This window comes from Stigmatopora argus, chromosome 5 (genome assembly GCF_051989625.1).
Source record: "Stigmatopora argus isolate UIUO_Sarg chromosome 5, RoL_Sarg_1.0, whole genome shotgun sequence".
NCBI classification, from domain to species: Eukaryota; Metazoa; Chordata; class Actinopteri; order Syngnathiformes; family Syngnathidae; genus Stigmatopora; species Stigmatopora argus.
This window is the reverse complement of record NC_135391.1, coordinates 288,099-309,089: the sequence shown is the minus strand read 5'-3', so window position 1 is coordinate 309,089 and position 20,991 is coordinate 288,099. Positions and strand designations below refer to the sequence as shown.

Below are 20,991 nucleotides of genomic sequence, written 5' to 3'. Positions count from 1 at the left end.
CACACACACACACATATATATATATATATATATATATATATATATATATATATATATATATATATATATATATATATTCATCAAGGATGATATTAAGGGTGAACTTGATAACTGTAACACATTGTGGTGTCTCCTTTGTGGAGCTTCATTAATTTATACGATATGCAATAAGTCAGGGAATGTGAAATGTCTCTGGGATGCCTTAGAGGGGGAAATTCTTGCAAGGATCAACTCATAATCAGAACTCTGTTATAGGAATTAAAACATTGACTATTTTCCTGGAAAACTCATTTTGAATGTCATGAGACTGGCGCTGTCATCTTGACAAGGACAAAAAAAACGACTGTTTCGGGGTGGAACATTTTACTCGAGCAAACTAGTATTTTCTTGATGTTGGATGCAAAATAACTATTCTTCTAAAAAGCATTTGATCTATTTTGTCTGAAAATACTCTTATGTGAAAACAAAGTATCAGAGCATTTACTTTTACAAAAAGTAAGGTAGGAGGAGTAAATGCTTTTTTGGGGGGGGTTTACATTGGCTATGTACTTAGAAAAATATATACTTAGTTCTGTTTTGTGGACCCTCAAACTTTGGCCTTTTTTGGCCCCTAGTTTGAGACCCACTAAACTAAGACTTGAACATCAGTACTATACTCGTGTCTGTATTTTTCTCCCATTGCCAAATATTTTTGTTTATTGCTGTCGGATGGTTGCTATAGTGCCAAGTACTTTGAAAAGCTTACATTAAGACAAAACAATTCCAAATCACTTTGCTTAATTCTAATGCTAAAGCATGGATGGGCCAACAAACATTGTGTCAATGGTCACCACTTCAACAACTTGAAACCTTTAACCAGCTATGTTTAAACCCAATTAGTAGCAGACCGGCAGTTTTGAGCAAACAACAGTATCTACCTGCAGATATTATTGATCTGCGAATAAAGATGAATTGCACCTTTGATCTGATACTCTTTATTTTCGTTAGTCATTTTCTGTTTTATGTGCACTGCCCCAGGTGATTTGGGCTTGAAACACCATAAGGGAGAAAGCACAAAGTCCTTTGAAATTATAATAGCCCATGAACTCATTCTCTCAAATATTTACAATCGTATGTTTTATAAAGCAATGCTGTGGAGTGCTTTTGCACCGGAAGTGAATTTCCCCCCCAAAAATCACAAAATATACGTATACTGCATGCTGTCGCAACTTCCAATAATCTTTATTTACCAAATACACCTTTACATTGACGCGCACAATTAGTACACAGAAGACTTTTCCGTTTAACAACATTATATTAAGAAACATTTTTTGTTTGTATCGTCTCTAGAAACTAAACAAAATTGATTTCAGTAACGTTTCAATTGAACAACTTGTCGTGCAACTGAAAACCCACAACAGGAAGCTCCGATATTATTTTGGCGCGATTAATGGCCTACGTCACATCAAGGCGACGCTGTGTTTTGGAAAGTTAGCGAGCGGCTGATCCCTAGCAGAGCTCGCGACCGATAGGTTTGGCGTTACTGTGAGAAACATTTAGCGGTTAGGATGCCGAAAGCTGTGAAAAAGTCGTGTGCCTCTCAACCGTCCGTTAGCAAGTACTTCAAAGGACTTGGTGGCGGTGGCGGCGCCTTCAAAACACGAAAGGACAGCGAGCGCCCGAATGGCAAGGTTCGGACCGGCCATTGTTTTTCGCCGTCATAACTGAACCGACTTGTGTCCCATCACATGTAAATGTATATATGTACTTGTTCCTACACACGCACGCACACACACACACAGAAGCGCCCCTTGGAGCACTCTCAGGACGACGTCCCTTCCAAAGAAGCCCGGCTCTCCCTGCAGGTGGACGACGGAGGTCGAGACACGCCCCCCACTCGCAGGCTCGCAGGTAAACTCATGCCACTCATTCTACTTGAATTAAGACGGTTAATATGGGAATGTTTCAACACTTAATTTCTTTTAGCCGACTACAATTACTGTTAGAATATTTTTTCCCCTCCAAAGTTGAACTGTTCTGGGTTGAAATGATTTTTTACTCCGTTAAAAATACATCATCATTTCAGCCACCCTTATCGGCTATTTCATTGGAAAAACTAGAAGTACAATCCAATGGTTGTACTTATTCCTTTGATTTTTGCCCTATTTTCAGTATGGCTATGGGATTGATTACCTTTTAAGTCCAAATGAAATGAAGTGCCATTTGATTTCTTCAGTGGCGGTCCGTGCATTTTCTCGCAGCGCCTTCAACGGGTAAAATCCACTTCCTAGCAGCATTTAATGATTAAATACAAACACTAGAGCTTTTCAGATATCAGAACCGGGCCCACAATTGTAATATTATTTAGGAATATAGCCATATTTTACTCACCAAAAATCCTTTTAACTACACAATATCCATCCTCCTTTCTTTCTTCCTTCTTTTCTATCGCCATCGAAGCTAATGCTGAAAGTCGAGCCCGTCCTGTCGTATTTCTGGCATAGTCCGTCTTGAAATGGCTTTAAATCAACACAACAATATAGTTGCTTGTGCAGCTAGCTCCAGATACAGTTTGGTAGCTCTGGCTAATCACTAGCCAATCATAGCTGGTGAAAGCGATGACGTATCCCTATGCCTGCGAGAAGGCATTGTGGTGTTGCCAACTCGAAATCTGATTGGTTAAAGCAACAGTCTTATCGGCGCTTGCTTAATGCACCAGAGCCTGCAGAACTGATTGTGAAGGCCTTGAGGCAGATTTCTGACCCTGGCAACAAATAATGGCTGAAATGTGATTGGTTAAATGCTTCAATATGAAAACACACATCTGGAAGCAGTGCAACCAGGGGGGGGAAAGCAATGAAAGGAAGCTAACAGACCATTTGGAATTATTTCATAAGTATTGATGGACAAAATATAATATATGATTCAGATATTTCTTAGGCCAGCAGAGAAGGCCCTGACGGCCCGCCACTGGATTTCTTTTCCTAGGGGAAAAGGTGCCATTGAACCGAGGACCAGGGCAATTATACCCTTCCACGTTGGAGAGGCTGAAAGGCTTCAGCTGCATGATTGAGCCCGGCGTGAATGGTTTGAAGGAGGCGGGCCGGCCGACTCGCGGCTCTCCTGCTAATGTCCTCAGTCGACACGGCGTTGATGACCGAATGCTGGAGAATGAGCAGCAGTCAAGCCAGGTACAAATTGGACATCGTTACTGCGTCTTCCTTTTTCTCTACATCTCATTTTTCCCCAAATAAGACCCAAGTTACATTTAAACGCTGTCATTTGTTCCAAGGTCCCAAGACTACCCCAAAAGCCTCTAAAGATGATAAAAAAAAATACAAATTTTGTATTTATGCAAAAATGATGAGGTAATGATCTCTTTAAGCATTAATATAAATAAGGAATGCAAAGGGAAAGCACGTAGGTGAGGGTGGAGAAAGATGCCAACATTTGGCAGCCGAATAAACGTACGTAGACATCCAAGTAAACACACCACGGGGCCATTTCAAAATACAAGAGGTCTGAAATTTTGAGATTTTACGTTTTGTGACGTGGACTTTTTTTGGGACATCTTACGAGAAACGTTACCCACGGAGGCCGTTCGTAGCCTGAACATTTGGCATGTAGAGATGTTCGTGAATAGAAGTGCCAGCATATTTTCTTTTAAAAACAATTAAATCAATGTACCCACTAACTTTTCTGTTTTTCGGTTTGCCAAGCCAAGAGGAAATGCGGGAAAATGCGGCAGAGATAACGCTTGGGAGGACAGTCACCCGTCGGGCGCCAGCGCCCCCCACAGGCGCTCAAAGGGCGTGTACACTCCCCTGGAGCAGCAGGTGGCGCAGCTGAAAGAGAAGTACAAGGATGCCTTGTTGGCCGTGGAGTGTGGATACAAATACAGGTTTTTTGGAGAGGACGCCGAGGTGAGAAGGGCCCGGCCGACCGACCGACCGACCGTCAAATGTGTCGCCACGGCGTTCTAACGCGCCGCCCACGTGTCCTTAGATTGCAGCAAAGGAGCTGAACATCGTCTGTTACCTGGACCACAACTTTATGACGTGCAGCATCCCCACGCATCGATTATTTGTACACGTCAGGCGACTGGTGGCTCGAGGTCACAAGGTGAGAAGAAGCCGTTTGAACGGACGCCACTGGAGGAGTGGCATTTTCTCCCGTCATTTTCTCTTGACAGGTGGGCGTGGTCAAACAGACCGAGACTTCCGCCATCAAAGCGTTGGGGGTCCACAAGAACACGTTGTTTCAACGGCAACTCAGCGCGCTCTACACCAAGTCCACGCTGGTGGGCGAAGGTATCCTTTTTGAAGACTTCTCAAGTTCACTCTCACTTTGTTCTTTTTGCTCACATTGCCACGCCATGCTAGGTTCGGGCGAGGGTGGGTCAGAATGACACTTGGTAGCGACGGTGATAGATCTGAAAAACAACTTCAGGAGCAAGTTAAGAAAGAGTGAGACTAATTTAAAGGAGATTCAGTTTATTAGCAGACTGCAGAAATGGGAGAGCTCGAACAGCGTGATCGCTCACGGTCTGTTGTCCTTGCAGGCTCTCACTGAATGACCAGTGAGTGAGTCTTCTATACAGGCAAAACTGACAGTTGTCAGCAGGACTTTGAACAGATACGTTTCAGTCATTTGCAGGGCAAAAAGTAATTGATCAGTGTCGGACAGTCGAGTGTTTGTGCTGACATGTCAACCCAATCACAAGACTAAGATTGATTATTCAGTCAGACAGTCAGCCATTCACAATTTGTATGAGAACGATGCTTTTATACTCACAAAAACTGATACAATCTTACAACGGATACGCATCCATCCCCCGTTTTGGTCTCCGCGTCGATTGATTTAATTCAAGCGTCAATCCTCCGGTTTGTGGATGGATGACAGAATGACTATGTAGCTCTACCATTTAAGAGCCGTCCCCCATTTTAAATTGCTTGTCCAAGGGCTACTTAACATTACTAATTGGGGAATTATTGTTATTGTCTCTGGATTCTTGAGATTTTTAGCGAGCGAGTCGGGAGCTCCCAGTTCATTTTGAACTTGTTCACGCTAACATGATCATGCGTGTTCATTATCCGGCTTCATTTGCCGGCGTTGTCTCCTCAACGTACCCTCCAGACGTCAACCCGGTGGGCGGCGCCGACGAGAGCCAGGGTGCCACGTCGGACCCCCCGGACGGCGTCCTCCTATGCATTAGCGAGAATTGGGACAAGTGGAAGAAGAAGCTGACTGTGGGCCTGGTGGTGAGTCACAGTGAATACTACAGTGGTACCTCGAGATACGAGCTTAATCCGTTCCGGAACTGAGCTCGTATGACGAGATTCTCGTAACTCAAGCCGACGTTTTCCATTGAAATGAATGGAAAACTAATTAATTCGTTCCGGCCCTCTGAAAAAACAACAAAAACACCTTCGTTCTGGCCGGGCTGGTGGTTTGCCATGCCACGCCTCCACCCTCACGTTCGCTATCGATGGACTGTTTGCTGTTGTATTGCCTTCAAAATATTCCCAAAATGATGCACACAAATGTCCTCACAATAGGATAACGCACGACCGACCACTTGCCAACGAGAAATACGTAGTCTTGAAAGAACGATCGCGGGAGCTTCTTTCCTTAGAAAGAATAACAGGAAATACAATAGTTGAGCTTACCCACCCACGTATTGATTGTGGGTAATGAAGTTTTATTCTGAGAAAGGTTGCCATTGCCTATCGGTCGGTGTTGTGTGCACGAGTAGACTTCATTACCCAGAAAGCCCTCTTTTTGCCCGCGCATGCGCGTTGTGCGTTTCCTGGCCGATGCGTAGGAGAAACTTGTCTGAATTAATCGTTCCGTGCTCGTAGATATTGTTATACACGAAAGATATGCAAAAAAGACCTGGCTTGGTCGCATCACGAAATTTGGATCGCATGACGGGCGAATTATTCGATGGAAATTTCCGCCGTAAGACGAGAATTTTGTATGACGAGCGGTCGTATGACGAGTTACCACTGTATTCCCAGTTGAGTTGGGACGTGGAACCTGCGCTCTCTAATTGTGTATACTATGTGTATATTATGGCAATGCAGGCCGTGGTGCCCAGCACGGGAGAGGTGCAGATGGATTCTTTCCCCGATGGCCATTCTCGCTCCGGACTGGAGAGCCGGGTCTTGAAGATAAACCCGGCGGAGATCCTGGTGCCCTCTGACCTCTCGGCGCAGACACAAAAACTCTTGCAAAGCATCGGCAATGCCAGGTAACCAATGAGGGGGGGGGGGGGGGGGGGGGTTGGTCTTTTGTGCTCGGACTGTTTTTCCATCTGAATGCTGCATCTTTGAAGCCTCACGTCTTTGTCTCTCTCGCTCTCGCCTTCTCTCGGGGTTTTCCCTCACTGCATTAGGCACAAATGAGTATTCCACCACTGAGTGGGAGGGGATTAGATTACTCGATGAGGTTGATTGGATAAATAGAAAGGTGCTTCATCTTTTTTTTTTCCCGGTCCTCATTTGTCATTCCTCAAACTCATCATCCCCAAAATGAAATGCAAGTCCCAGTAGAGTCAAACCAATTAAAATTAAAATTCAAATGAACTCATTGTGGGCATAGCGCCCAAAATAAAGCGGTGCGGCCCACGCCAGCTCTCCTCCGACACCCCTTTCCCGATCTAACCGGTAGATGGTAGAAGAAGGCAGAGATGCTAAGCACTCTTCGGTCCTATTAAAATGAATGAAATTTGAGAAAAAAATTGCTCCGTAAATTCTATCCGCTTAGCAATCACGTCAAGTAGCAACTGTTGAACACCCCCTCCCTCCCCTTTGTGAGCTGCTGGATTGAGCTATTTGAAAGGATTACAAATCAGATCCACCTTGCTTCACTCGTCGTGTAGTTTGTGTGTGTGTGTTTGTAGAACGTGGCGCTCTCCCGGGTCATGCGCTGGCAGCGGTAACAAGACTTGCGCTGGGGTGTGTCCACAGAGAAAGAAGTATAATGAGCCCCCGGGAGATTTCCAGTATCGCCCCTTGCCTGTGGGCATCAGCCCGCTTTGTGTGTCCAATAGGAGCCGGCGAAAAAATTAGCCCTTTCCACACAAATGTCCGCGTATTCTTCAGACTATAAATCAAACCCACCCCTTTTTTTTACGATCTGGCCGGGGTGCGACAGATGAAATGACTAAAGGGAATGTTTGCAAGCCCTCCAAAATACTGACTGTGATTTCATGTGAGCCTCGAGCTTGTGATTGATAATTCCATACCTGTCAACCTCTGCCGATAACTGCCCTTATACGAGTCGTACGGTGTTTGGAAGGTTTTTTTAGGGTTTGTAAGGGGAATCAATAATCATTTATAAGGGCAGTTATCGGCAGAGGTTGACAGGTATGGAATTCCGTTTGATATTTTTCACCGAACTCGATTTGAGCCGTCGTCATTTGCGCGCACTGTTTGCTGAAACAATGTTTTTGAGGGGGACTAGAACGGTAAGTCGTAAGAAATCCGGTCGCCCCCGGCCGGCCGGCCGACGTTTATCTACAGCCCGGTGTTTGCCTCAGTTGCCGTGGCAACGGGTCGGACAAAGCTCGCCGGCGAGTCCTTGAAAGCGGCATTGCGGCACCGATGAATGAGGCGCGATGGAGCGACCGCGTGTCTGGCTTCAACCCCCCCCCCCCCCCTTTCATTAGCTAGGAAAATGACATTTATTCCTGCCCGCCTTTCCTTCCAGTGCTCGGGCTGACGACAAAGTGCGCCTCGAAAAGAGGGACAGCGCCCACTTTGAGTTTGCCTCCGCCATGAACACACTCACTGAATTCTATTGCCACAATCCGTCCCAAGGTTTGTGTCCTGTTCTCCTGCATTATTCAAAGATGATTTTAAACTCGACATGGCCACAGTTTCTCTATTTCTTGGAGCAGTGCATTAGCCAGCGTTTGCCTTGTCCAGATTCCCGTGCTCTGGCTCACGTGGGGTCTTTGGAGACCCCGGTCATCTGCTGTTTGGGTCCTCTCGTCCAGTATCTCCAAGAGTTCAACTTGGAGAGAGTGCTCAGAAGCCAAAGGTACACTCAAAACACTCCAAGCTTTCCTTCCATTTCCACTCCAAACAAATTCAGATCTTTCTAAAAAGCCAGTCGAGGCAAAAAGAAAACGGGGAGACCATCGGGAAAAGCAATCGGAAAGGATTTGGCCGGTTTTGTGTCAAATTGGACCATGTTGGTGCCTTGATTGGGCTTTTTTTTGTGTGCAGCTCCTTCCAACGTCTGACCGCCGAGTCGCAAGGAATGATTCTAACTGCGTCCAGCCTCAGGAACTTGGAAATCCTCCAAAATCAGGTGATTTGTTTCTTCATACAGATGCTCCCCTACTTACGAACGAGTTAGGTTCCGAGCGATTGTTCATAAGTTGAATTTGTTCGTAAGTTGCTCAGTGCTATATTTTGTATTATAATTGATGTTTAAGGCCTATATAAGTATATTGAAGGTTTATATAAGTGCATTTGTATGTTTAAGGCCTGTATAAGTAACACGCATTGGTTTGTACTGAAAAAAACATTTAATAACATGGAGAGAACACATACAGTACTGTATACATACATTAGAGAGAGAGAGATTTACTAGAAACTGGACGAAAGAAGCTATCTAATGACGATTGCAGTTTTCTTTTTTCATCATAAATGATGCGGTAGCCACTTTCATCAAGCTTCGTTATTATTGCCACTTTCGTTTCAAATGAAATGGCTTTCCTCTTCCTTGCACCTCCCTCAATAGAAGCCTTTCGCTTTTCACCAACCATATTCAATAATGGATGCACGAGATATTTAATGCTACAAATGAAAAAGGTTCTTTGCGCACTGGAGATACGTTCACGCACTTCCGCACTGCAACAAACTGGGCAGAGGAAGGTGGATGCTGGGTGAGCTGAGCGCTCGCTCACAGCGCCAGGCTTCGTCGGTATTAGCGGCGGAAAGAAGCACTACTCGGAAAAAGGCGCGCAATACAAAATTGAACTTACGAACATTTTCCGACATAAACGCAATTTGAAGACATGTTCGTATGTACCATTGTTCGTAACTCGAATGTTCGTAAGTAGGGGAGCGTCTGTATTCCGTTGCCAGCCAGCTAGCCAGTAGTCCGTCGCGGGGTACAAGGAGACAGACAGACCAACAACCAATCACTCATACTGAGGGTAGAATTTGTCCAATCGGCCTATGACACGTGCGGTTAGGGAAGCGGAGTATACCTGGAATAAACCCACACATGCAGATGATCACATGGGAACCCTCCATCTCAGAACTGTGAGGCGGACGTGCTCGTGTATATTTGGTTGATTAATATTTCTTTTCTTTTCCAATCACGGCGATAGAGGTCCAATCCATTTCAACTGGGAAAGTTGGCCGGTGGGGCCTCGTTCGCTTTCCATTCATGTACGTACATCATATTCCGACGCTTTTACGCTCGTGCGGGACCCACGACGGGTCATTTACGCGCCGCTCAAACGGAAGGAAATGGCCCTCCCGAGGCGCTCTGTGAACATTTGAGCGGCCTGGAAATTGTTCAGCGACCGGCGAGGCTCGCTCGCGTGGGCGACGGCTCGAAGCTTCGCTACGCTTTCTGTCATTCGTTTCGGGCGCAACGACGCACGTACTGGATTAGGTCTGATTTAGGTCTCCTCTTTTCAAACTTTTTTTTTTTCCTTCTCCAACGATTGGACGCGTCGCCCTTGTGTGTTCCATAACAGACGGACGGTGGCGTGAGGGGCAGTCTGCTGTGGGTGTTGGACCACACGTGCACTCCGTTCGGGAGGAGGCTGATGAGGAAGTGGCTGACTCGTCCGCTCACCGACGCGCGGTGAGTGTCCCTCCCTCCTGGATAGCTTTCGTCTATTTATCTATTCATATCCTTCTCAAGAGTTACCTGTCAACCTCTGCCGATAACTGCCCTTATAAATGATTATGATTCCCCTTACAAACCCCCCAAAAACCTTACAAACACCGTACGAGTCGTACGACCTGTCCGTCTGTCAAACGTCCGTCGGCGAAACGTCTTTAGGCGAATCATCCGAGTACCAAGTCATTGTTTACTCAAGACATTTTTGGAGGTCTTTGTGTGTCAAGTGGTCGCATATCGCCGAGCAGCCGATTGTGTTGGGACCTTTAGGTCCATCTTGGAGCGGCAGGATGCGGTGCGGGAAATCCTGGAGTCGGATTCGTTCACCTTACACGCCACCAAATCCCTGCTGGTGCGTTTGCCTGATCTGGAGAGAGGAATTTGCAGCATTTTCAACAAAAAGGTACAAAAAAGAAAGGGGCTCACGCTTAGTGGAGTTGAAATCGGAAAAAGCATTTCCATTAGTTTGTCTGCAAAGACACCGAGAAAGAAAGAGAGAGAGAGAGAGAGAGACAGAGATGGGGAATACTTAAAAGGTTCACACAATCTCATTTTCCATCTGATTCATCTTTAAAATGTCACGGGGTCTCCGGGGCCCATTTTCGTATTCAACTTAAATCCATCATAAAGACAAAAGCAACGTAAATGTCACTCTCTGCGAGCGCACACAAATCCCGCGATCATCACGTCAGCCCTCCGCCGATAAATGGGACCGTTGAAGACGGCCGCGTAGTGGTCTTAGTGGTCTCCGACACGGGGGGAGCCGTAAGACGGCACTCGGTGATGAACACCTGAGAGCATTGTGACTCTCATTAACCTTTAATGATGCCAAAGTCCCCTAATGGCTATCATAAAGCACAATAGCCCGTCTTCCCCAGAGGCGAGCCCGTGTTGTCAGTCGATAAATCAATACTCTTGGGCCCGATGCCCGTTTGGCCTGACTAAATTTGTTTTTGCTGAAACGTCGAAATTCACAGCACCGTTTCCTATTGATATTTTGCCTCCGATATCGTTGTAAAGATGCTAATGCTGTGACCTGTCCGCTTACAGCAGGGGTAGGGAACCTATGGCTCGGGAGCCACATATGGCTCTTTTGATGGGTGCATATGGCTCTCCACTAACCTGTGAGGTAAACTATGGAAACTGCTGGTGAGAAAGCGCAGGAATAGGAAGGAGCGTTACGTTGGTATTATGGCATTGACACTACCCCAGCGCCTTATAATCTTTTTTCTTCTTCATTACACTCTTTTGCATGGATTTTCTCATTGATACTCATTGATTAGCAACAACGTAACAATGTTGTCAAAAGAATTCAGAGACTTTTTGTACTTTAAAAGTGGTGAAGTGACTAAAAAAGGCACACATTTTCATGTAGGTTGACTTTTAAATTCAGAGCATGGCTCTCAAGGATTAACATTTAAAAAATATGAATTGTTTATGGCTCTTTCCATCAAAAAGGTTCCCGACCCCTGCGTTAGAGTCTTTTGCATCTATTCTCTCATTGATACTCATTGATATTCATTGATTAGCAACAGCGTAACAATGTTGTCAAAAGAATTCAAAGACTTTTTGTACTTTAAAAGTGGTCAAATGACTAAAAAATTGGCACATTTTCATGTATTTTGACTTTTAAATTGTGAGTATGGCTCTCAAGGAATAACATTTGAAAATAGGAATTGTTTATGGCTCTCTCTTTCAAAAAGGTTCCCCACCCCTGGCTTACAGTCTGTGAAAAGTGAAATATTCAAGGTGTTAAAGCACCGTTTTTTTGTTTCCTACGCCAGTCCTCCACGCAGGAGTTTTACCTCATCGTCGGCAGCCTTTGTCGTCTGTCGCTTGAACTACTGGCCTTGCTGCCGGCCATCCGAGCGCAGGTCCGCTCCGACCTGGTCCGATCCCTCCTGGCGGACGCCCCGGACCTGTTGGCCCCGGCCCACGGCTTCCTGGCGTCGCTGGACGAAAAGGCGGCCAAGTGCGGGAATAAGACGGAGCTCTTCGCCGACCCGTCCGCTTTCCCCACGCTGCGGGAAAGGAGAGCGCAGATCCGGGAAGTGCTACGAGAGCTGGAGGACCATCTGCAAGACGTCCGGCGTGTCCTGAAAAACCCCACCCTGGACTACGCCACCGTGGCGGGGCAGGAGGTACCCGCCGACGTCCGACGGGCGACTGAGCGCGAGCGCCTTTTTAATTTTTTTTCCCCCTCTCCTCCCGCCACAGTTTCTGATCGAAGTGAAGAACCGGCAGTCCTCCCTGGTCCCCGATGACTGGCTCAAAGTCGGCGGGTGAGACGGAACGGAAGAAGCCAGCTAGCCTGAAGTCAAATGACCGTTTTTTTTCTTCTCTTTCATTTATTGATTGGATAGCACCAAGTTGGTCAGCCGCTATCACTCTGTCTTTGTGGCGGAGCGCCTGAAGAAGCTGATGCGGCTGCGTGAGCAGCTGCTTTCCGACTGCCAGAGAGAGTGGAGCCTTTTCCTGGAGTACGTACGACGGAGCACCTTGAGCGAAGCTAGCTCCCGGCCGGCCGGCCGGGAGTGGCTTCCTTCCCAAAGTGGCCGTGGCCCGCGGGAAGGCAATTTCTCCTCATTCACGTGGGCAAATCTCTCCCCGGCTCTCTCGCAGTCACTTTGGGGAGCACTATCACGCCATCAAAAGGGCCATTAGTCACCTAGCAACCATGGACTGTCTCTTCTCATTGGCCGAGGCCGCCAAACACGGGGACTATTGCAGGTGATGTAAGCTCTCCACTGTGGATTTTATATACGCTGCGTGCGTGTGCGGGTGCGCGTGGGCGTTTCCCGCGTGGGTACACGCTGCGTGGGCGGGCTAGCTTGCGCGCTCGCCAGATCGCCAACGTTACTTTGGCCGGCTCAAATGCACACGCCCGCCCGCCCACTATGCCAGGCAAAAGTTGTCATCCGGTGGCCGTCCCCGACTCCTAAGGCCTGGAGTGTTGTTTTCACAGGCCAGAAGTGTCGGACGGCGAGCGTCGGATTGCGATCAAGGACGGCAGGCACCCCGCCATCGAGCTGCTCACGGGAGAGCACGGCCAGTACGTGCCGAATCACGTGGATCTCCAGGTACGCCAAAATCAAGCCACCCGTGCGTCTTCCCCAATTTGGGGGTCCGCCACTTTGGATGGATCTCGAGCCTTCTCCTTCTGGTGCCCCACTTCAGGCCGACGGACAAAGAACCATGATCATTACCGGCCCCAACATGGGCGGGAAGAGCTCGTACCTCCGCCAGGTGGCCCTCATCTGCATCATGGCCCAAATAGGCGCCTACGTGCCCGCCTCGGAGGCCCGGCTGGGCATCTTGGATGGCGTTTACACCAGGTAGGACCGAGTTCATTTCTCTCTAGTACAGGGGTCGGGAACCTTTTTGACAAAGAGCCACAAACAATTCATATTTTCCAATGTTATTCCTTGTGAGCCATACTACCAATTTAAAAGTCAAAATACATACATGTAAACGAGTGCCTTTTCAAATTTTTTTTGTAATTTCACCACTTTTAAAGTGGAAAAAAACTGAATGTTTTTTAAAAGATTCTTATACTGTTGCTAATCAATGAGAGGATGCATTCCAGAAGAGTCTACTGCAAAAAAGAAGAAGATTAAAGCAGTTCTAGATGTAACATCTCTTGACCTCGGGGGGAGCGGCCAATTGAGCGCAGTGCCAGCAAAGCGTGACGCCATTGACGAGCGCACCAAATTGAATGGGATCGGACGACCAATACAATGCAAAAAAACCAAATGGTTGATTCATGCAAACTATTCATGATTTTTCACATCTAAATCAAACAGGGTCAAAAAGGTGAACAAAAAGCCTAAACCGCTAATTGGCGCAATGTGCGACGGTAGCGATAAAGTTAGTTGCTTTTTATTCGGCGTCGACGGAGCGTTCCCATGACGACGTTACAGCGGTGGTATCTCTCCACGGAGAGGTTTGACGGCAAGCTGAAAATCAAAAGGAGATCATCCTTGCTTCACCGCCTATCATTGTATTTTTGGGCACGTCACCGCCGAGTAATCCGCTGTAATCTCTCGGTGTCCTCCGCCACGCGCCGGATGAAATATGCTTAGTCTCCGGCGCGATACCAGACTTCTTTGTCGAAGCGCTTCTTTGTGCGCTTTCGACAACAATTCCTGTTCACTTGTGGCCTTGCTGCTCCCTCTAATTAGTCATAATGGTTCGCAGATGTGCGTAATTGTCTTTCTTTTGTTGCTCCAAGCAGATTTTTTTTTTTTTACGTATTCACTCGACGGGGTCCAAAACTCTGTCAGCAATTCCTCCATTTCATTCCAGCGTTCCTTATCCTTGAGAAAATCATGTTTTTGGCTCATAGATTCATTTGTTGTTGTTTTCATAATAATAATAATAATAATCGGACATAGGCCCTGTCGTCATGTCGTCATCAACAACAAAAAGCCTACTTGTCATCACACCCAGAAACTGCGTATGACGAAATTGGTGGTGCTTCTCCATAAGTTGCGTTTAATCGACAAAAGACCTAAATAAGTGATAGTTATGGACTTGTAATTTGGCATTCTGTTGTTATGGATACAGGTATGCACTTACCTCTCACTGTCTTTCACTTACCTTCAGTCAGCTAGTAGGAGGCAGATCACCACCCAAACATCTTTTCATATTACCGCAGAAGGGATTGTGTGTGTTGTGTTACCGCAAATTTAGAGTTCTGATGGATGTGGGGAAAAAAAACTGTCCTTAAGCCTATTTGTCCGTACTTTGTGGGACCTATAGCGTCTGCCAGAGGGCAGCAGCTGGAACAGATTGTGACCAAGGGTGGTAAGGGTCCCCTATGATGTTCCTGGCTCTGCCGAGGTAACGAGGGCTGGCAATGTCTTCCAGTGAGGGCAGAGAGCAGCCGACAATCCTCTGGGCAGTGTTAATCACTTTCTGCATGGCCTTTTTGTCTGCCGCCGTGCTTCCAGCGTACCACACTGTGATGCGGTACGCCAGGATGCTCTCTACAGTGGTTCTATAGAAGGTTATCAGAAGCTTGGTGCCCAAGTTGTTCTTCCTAAGTACCCTGAGGAAATGGAAATCATCCTTTGCTCATCAGCCCAATTGGCAGGTTATGTAGGGTGTGTGCGATGGGGGGTTTCTGGGGGGTTGCCCAAGGCCCAAAATTGTCCAGGACCAGCGCCTCTGTTCAAAGTAGAGCAACAGTTGGCAATGCATGTTTCAGCCACTCTTCAAGTGGATTGAAAATTGTGTTTAACGCCAGCGGAAGCAATTATTGAACGTTTTAAGTAGCAGCTTGCAGCTTGTTTCGGAATGTGTGCGCGCGAGTGTGTGTGTGCGTTTCGCTTCTCTGTCCTGTTTACCAAAGGGATTAGCGGTTAATATTCCTCTTATTGGAAAAGGCAGACAAGGGCTCGTTGGTGTCCTTTGAGCTTGCAGCCCTCCCCCTCCCCCGTCCCGTCCCATCTCGTTATTGCCTATCCCTTCCTAATTGGGACGCGAGAAAGTCTGTATGGATATCGACACCGAGCCACACGTTTAATGTCTGTAAAATTGGCATTTCATTGCATGAATTGTCTCGTCTAATAAGCGCAAGCGAGACGGGCGGCCTTTTAAGACCGCGGTGCAATTGCCTGCTTTGGTGAGGGTAATCAAATGGCGCGTGGGTGTTTAATGGGCTCCCCTGTCTCAGATGATCCAAATGATTGATTAGCAGCCGGCGTTTACCGCGCAAACGGGGGCCCGCAAAATCTTATTTGGTTTTGCTCTCCCTCCCACGTCCAAGGAGAATTTGTTTGCTCTACGTACGTCGACGTTCGCATCCGTCGGACTGCGTCGAGCGGCAAATTTCCACCGCGCCTCCAGTCCGTCCCTTTGCGGTTGTTATGGAAACAGCCAAAAGGAGAAGGCCTCTTTGGAAAAGTCAAACGGCAGAAATTCATTTCAAATGGCCCGCCGCCTGCTCGCTATTTGTTGACGCGCGAACTCACCAGCTAAACAAGCGCACCCGTGGAATTGCCAAGCGGGCCCGGCAGCGCCGGAACCCGTTTAGCGGAGACGCCGGCGCCCGCTCTCACCACGAGGAGCGGCTACGCCCGGCGCCCGTTTGACGGAACAGAGAGCACCGCTAATTTCCCCCGAGTCTCCGTCACGCACGGGTCTACGTGCCCTTCTTAATGAGCTGGTGTAAATGCAGGCGCACGCACGCCACGCCCCTTTTTTCTCCATCGCCAGTTGTGTCGCCGTGGCGATACGGGAGCCGGTAAAAGGGAGGAGTAAAGATGCCGCCTGCACTACGCTCTTTTTGAAATGGGGAAGACTTTAACCAGAAGCAAAAGCCAAAGCAAAAGGGCCCCCCTTGATGAGCGCTTCCGAGGCTCAAAGACAGCAATTAGCATCCTACATTTCACTTGATAAATGAATCTTTTTCTCATGAAGAATGAAACGTGCTGATTTTTCCTTTCATCTTTGATCTAAACCACATGTGTCAAAGTGATTCCGCCTTTGGGCCGCAGTGGGTCCTGGTCTTTGTTCCAACCGATCCAGTGGTGCCGACATTTTAACCCATCAGGTGTCTTCTAAAAGAAGTAGCACCCGACTTTAATGAACTGATTACACTTGCAAAAGGTATCCTCTTGTTGAGTTGGAATGAAAACCCGCACCCAAAGCGGCCCTTTGAGGACCGCTTTGACACCCCTGATCTAAAGTCTAAACTGTCTCGATTTGTTTTGCTGATCCCCATCCGATGTGGATTAGCCATATTTTTTAGCCCGTGCAAATGACGCTCATCCAAGCAGTGATTTAGAAATCCCATTTTTAAAGCAGAAGCAACGCTCTGTTTCCAAATATACCACCACGCTCTCTTCCGAGCATCGGTTTCTAACGAGAAAGCCGTACCGCTCGGCGGACGCGTCTGTTTGACGGCGACCCAAAAAGGGCCTCGGCGCCCAAAAGATGGGATGCGACGTTGCGAGCAAATCCGGTACCGCTCCGGTAGCGTAATATCGGAGCTGGACGTGGCCATTCCGATGATTTTAAAGCCAGGTTTCTTCTTCTTCTTCTTCTCTGCGGCAGAATGGGAGCGTCGGACAACATTCACCGAGGCCGCAGCACCTTCATGGAGGAGTTGAGCCAAGCCTCGGAAATGATTTCCCGCGCCACCGAGCGCTCGCTGGTCATCTTGGACGAGCTGGGACGGGGAACCAGCACCCACGACGGCGTGGCCATCGCCCACGCCACCCTGCGTCACTTGATCACCGTGGTGAGTCTCTCTCTCGCTCTCTCTCTCTCTTCCTTTGCCTTTTCACAAGGCCCAATTCTCAAGCCACCGGTTGTGTAACCACACGGATCGGTCGGCTGAATTCCATAGATTGGACTTTGCCCAGCTAATGGCAGTTCATTTTGTAAAAAAAGGATAGGCGGAATACCCACTTTTTGCCGTCCTTTGGGTGCTCTCAAATGTGGTCCGCAGTTGGATTTGCAGAGGCAATATGTATTTTAAAAAGTTAAAAAATCTTCCCTGCAGTGAGCCTTTAGCAAAAATGTCTCTCCTTTTTTTTGGGGAAGAAGGACTAAAACATTTGAAGGCATCAACGTAGACTTGATGCGCGCGCTTTTGATGGCGTAAAAGCTCGCTCAATTTATCGTGCAACTTTTCCACGGGCTTGCTTGGGTCGACCTAATGAAGCGCGTCAAGCTACGCTCATTTTAGCGAACGTAATTCCTCAAGCGACTTGTTGACGGAGCTTCAAAGTGACAGCTCTCGAAGCCAGGCCAAGCCAGGCGAAGCCAAGCGATGCGCTCCCAAAAGCAGAAAAGAAAAGGTCGGCCGCTGCTGCCGCCGCCGCCGCCGTCGTCGTTCACCCCACGCTTAAACCCAAACAAGAGAAAGCAGCGGCAGGTCGGCGGCGTTCACTCCCGCCAAATCTTTCTGGGCTCTCCCCACGGAGATCACAGACCGCCCCAGGCCGACGACGCTCGTTAGCTCGTCGTTAGCGCCGACGCCGCTGGAGCGCGGCGCAAATGTCGTCGCGCCTAATTGGACGAGAAAGCCTTATCGAGCGGCGATGACGCCTCCTTCCCGATCACGACGCGCGTGGGTTAGGGGGGAAAAAAGTCGCCCGCTGGGTGAAGTCAGCACTTTATATTAACTAGCGCTCTGTATGGCCTGGTACACGGTCGATTGGTCGCCGATCTTTTGGTCGCCCGGAAGGTTATTGATAATGACCATTTAAATGGTTGCTCAAATTCCCTAAATACAAACTGCGAATAATTATTTAGTCATACTTAATGCCCTAGTAATTATTAGGCTAAAGAAAAGCTCCAAATTTCCCGGACATTTATTGTTTTTTTGTTGGAGAACTTTTTAAGACCCTGACTGAACTGACGTAGCTTCTTAAAGGGACAGCGCATGTACATACAAACTCTTCTACACTCACACGTTGGCTCAGTGAAACTGCTCGTGGTCATTGTTGGCTTTTATTCATGCGGAGACCGTCTTGTTTTACCTTGTTTTGTCAGCGGTCTTTTGGTCGCCCATTGTCGTGGTCCGGGCGACCAAAAGACCGGCGACCAAAAGACCGGCGACCAAAAGACGGTGACCAAAAGACCGGCGACCAAAAGACAGTGAGCAAAAGAAGTCGTTCAACGCGCTCAGCTTTCTGCACACGCGGCATGGCTGCTGCGTGCTGCCAACTAGTGGGCGGGAGTAGAACTGCAGTGTTTATTTTCACCACCAAAAGCAGACAGATATTGAATGCATATGAGAGTAGACGTCCAATCCATTTCAAATGGTAAGAGCGACAGCGAACCGTTGCCGCTAACTCTCCATTCAAATTGCTTTCCATTGCTGTCAATGGCAAGGAATACGTAAAAAATAAAATAAATAAAAAGCCTTTTGAGCTCACAAACTGTCGCTCAAGTCATGGACGACTTTACTAATGGTTTTCAACTTTGATTTAATGGCCGCCTCCCACCCACGGGCTCGTCGTGGCCGCTAACGAGCGGCCATTAGCCCCCCGTCGGACCGTTATTGGCACCGACCGTCCGCCACCGCGCTGTATTTGTTTGGGTCCTTCCACGTAGGCGGACAGGCGAGCGCGGGGAAGCTGGCGCTATTTACTGTGACGCCCAACCTTTGTCAAAAAGGGGCGGGAGAAATCGGGCGTCCAAATTGAGTTGCTATTTATCACGCAGTGAAACACGGATCGGACGTCTCTCGTTTGTTTGTTTTTTTGTGACGAGCAAACGAGTCCCATTCAAATGTCTTGCTCCAAATTCCCCGTCGACGCCAATCGTCTTTGTTCTTTGGCAGGTGCGGCGACATTTACGTAACCGCCCGTTCTTACGTAAATGTGAGCGCACCTGCCGCTCGTGGTCTATTCCATTTATGAAATGCCTATTTTTGCATCCCGCTTGACCCCGGCGCTCAGATGAGGACGGCGTCGTCCTCAACGTGGGAGCCCGTCCACAAAATAATAGGCCCGAGCGACGGCACCGTTTGTCGCAGCGTGCTCCCCGACATCTCCATAGTATTTTTTAATGTGCGCCCGTAGGATGGAACAAGTCTCTTTGGCTCGTAGCGGCTGCCAAAGCCGCTGCGTAGGTGGGCAGGCAGGGGTGAGCGCATTTATTCTGGCTCCTTGCTTTTCTTTTTGGGTGAGCGCATTTATTCTGGCGCTGTCCCACTCCTTGGCTTTCTTTTTGCCCGGCCTTTACGTAACGGGGCCAGCCATGCGGAATCCGGAAGCTCATGAAGGAGGTGCTCCTCGCGCCCGCCCGGGTTCCTCTCACGCCCTCTCTTTTTTGCTCCACAGGTGAAGTGCTTCACGCTCTTTGTGACCCATTTCCCTCCCTTGGGCGAGCTGGAGCGGGCGCATCCACACCACGTGTCCAATTACCACACGTCCTTCCTCCTCAACGACCCCGACGAGACGGAAGGAACGCCCCGTTCGGTTTCCGGCGTGGCGGCGACCCGGGCCGACCGCGCCGCTGCGGACGAGGAGCCCCGTCCGGATTCCGTCACCTTCCTGTACCGGCTGAGCCGAGGAGCCGCCGAGCGCAGTTACGGCCTCAACGTGGCCCGCTTGGCCCACATCCCGGAGTCGGTACTCCGCGGCGCGGCCCTCAAGGCCCGAGAGCTAGAGGACGTCGTCCAATCCCGGAGGTAAACATACACGCACACCCGCTCGCCCACAATCGGTCAATCAGCGCCAATGAAAGGCACCGACGGACCGCCGCTGCCTGATCAAATTTGACGCCCAGTGTCCGTCCGTCCGTCCGTCTCTTTTAGGAGGAAGAAATTGCTGTCGGAGGTTTGGAGCATCTCGGACAAAGCTTCTCTGGACCAATGGCTGCGCTCCAACTGCTTGTGACACTACCGACCTACATGCATACATACGTATGTATTCAGGATCCAAAACATACCCCATGTACATTATGAGAAGGAGTTTTCTTTTTTTTTAAGCTTTGTATTCCACGCCGCCAACGGTGATGCATTTTTGCATTTTTTCCCGTTTGTCCCTCAGCGACAATTCATTGGAGGAACCCGGCTGTAAACACTACTGGCAGCCAGAAAATAGCATGCACGTAGCATGTTTCATTAAAAACGAACATTTGACATATCAAGTGATCATTCTGGAACTTCTTTGAAGTAGTGCAAACGTCTCGCGTGAAAAAATCAACTCCGTCAAAAGGGAAAATGGACAAAAATGCCACGTGTGTCCTATTTGAGCACGAACGCAATTTCTCGGCGATATTGTTTCTATCTTTGCTTGTGTTATTGCTCCACGGATGGGATCTAATCAGAGGACAAGAAGTCCTGAACCTTGCTGCTCTTATTTTTTTTAATTTGTTTTTGCAACGAAGCGACCTCTCGAGAGATTTCTGCAAGAACAAGAAGTGTGAACTTTCCTTTTTTTCCTAAATCAGCCAAGAAAAATGCAATCGAAAAATGATGAGCAGAGGGCTCTCGCAACATGAACAACTGACTTTAATCATCTTTAGCCTCTGTTTACTAAATGGGAAGAAGATTTTTGAACAAGTGTGGAGATGGGCGAGGGGTGCACCTTTTTCTATTTCAGCGCTCATCATACAAGATTGTAGAAAAAGTTGATTATTAACTCAGAAAGTGACCCTTCCACGGCCATTTTGTAA

General features: G+C 48.1%; 1 protein-coding gene across 2 annotated transcripts; it reads left to right on the top strand.

Annotated features, from left to right (window-relative positions):
• Positions 1 to 1,426: 1,426 nt before the first annotated feature.
• Positions 1,427 to 20,467, top strand: msh3 (mutS homolog 3 (E. coli)). 2 transcript variants are annotated; one of them, XM_077600287.1, is made up of 23 exons: positions 1,427 to 1,670; positions 1,782 to 1,890; positions 2,968 to 3,170; positions 3,699 to 3,902; positions 3,985 to 4,101; positions 4,172 to 4,289; positions 5,116 to 5,240; positions 6,066 to 6,232; positions 7,693 to 7,802; positions 7,911 to 8,025; positions 8,214 to 8,298; positions 9,704 to 9,813; positions 10,123 to 10,255; positions 11,637 to 11,993; positions 12,070 to 12,134; positions 12,216 to 12,332; positions 12,475 to 12,582; positions 12,818 to 12,932; positions 13,030 to 13,187; positions 16,912 to 17,098; positions 19,653 to 20,002; positions 20,129 to 20,236; positions 20,364 to 20,467. In XM_077600287.1, exons 1-22 carry the CDS (start codon positions 1,548 to 1,550, stop codon positions 20,208 to 20,210), a joined length of 3,258 nt encoding a protein of 1,085 aa, XP_077456413.1. In that variant the 5' UTR covers positions 1,427 to 1,547; the 3' UTR covers positions 20,211 to 20,236; positions 20,364 to 20,467. The 2 variants fall into 2 exon arrangements, with proteins under 2 accessions (XP_077456413.1, XP_077456412.1); XM_077600286.1 differs by having other exon boundaries at positions 20,129 to 20,467.
• The last annotated feature ends 524 nt before the right edge of the window (positions 20,468 to 20,991 follow it).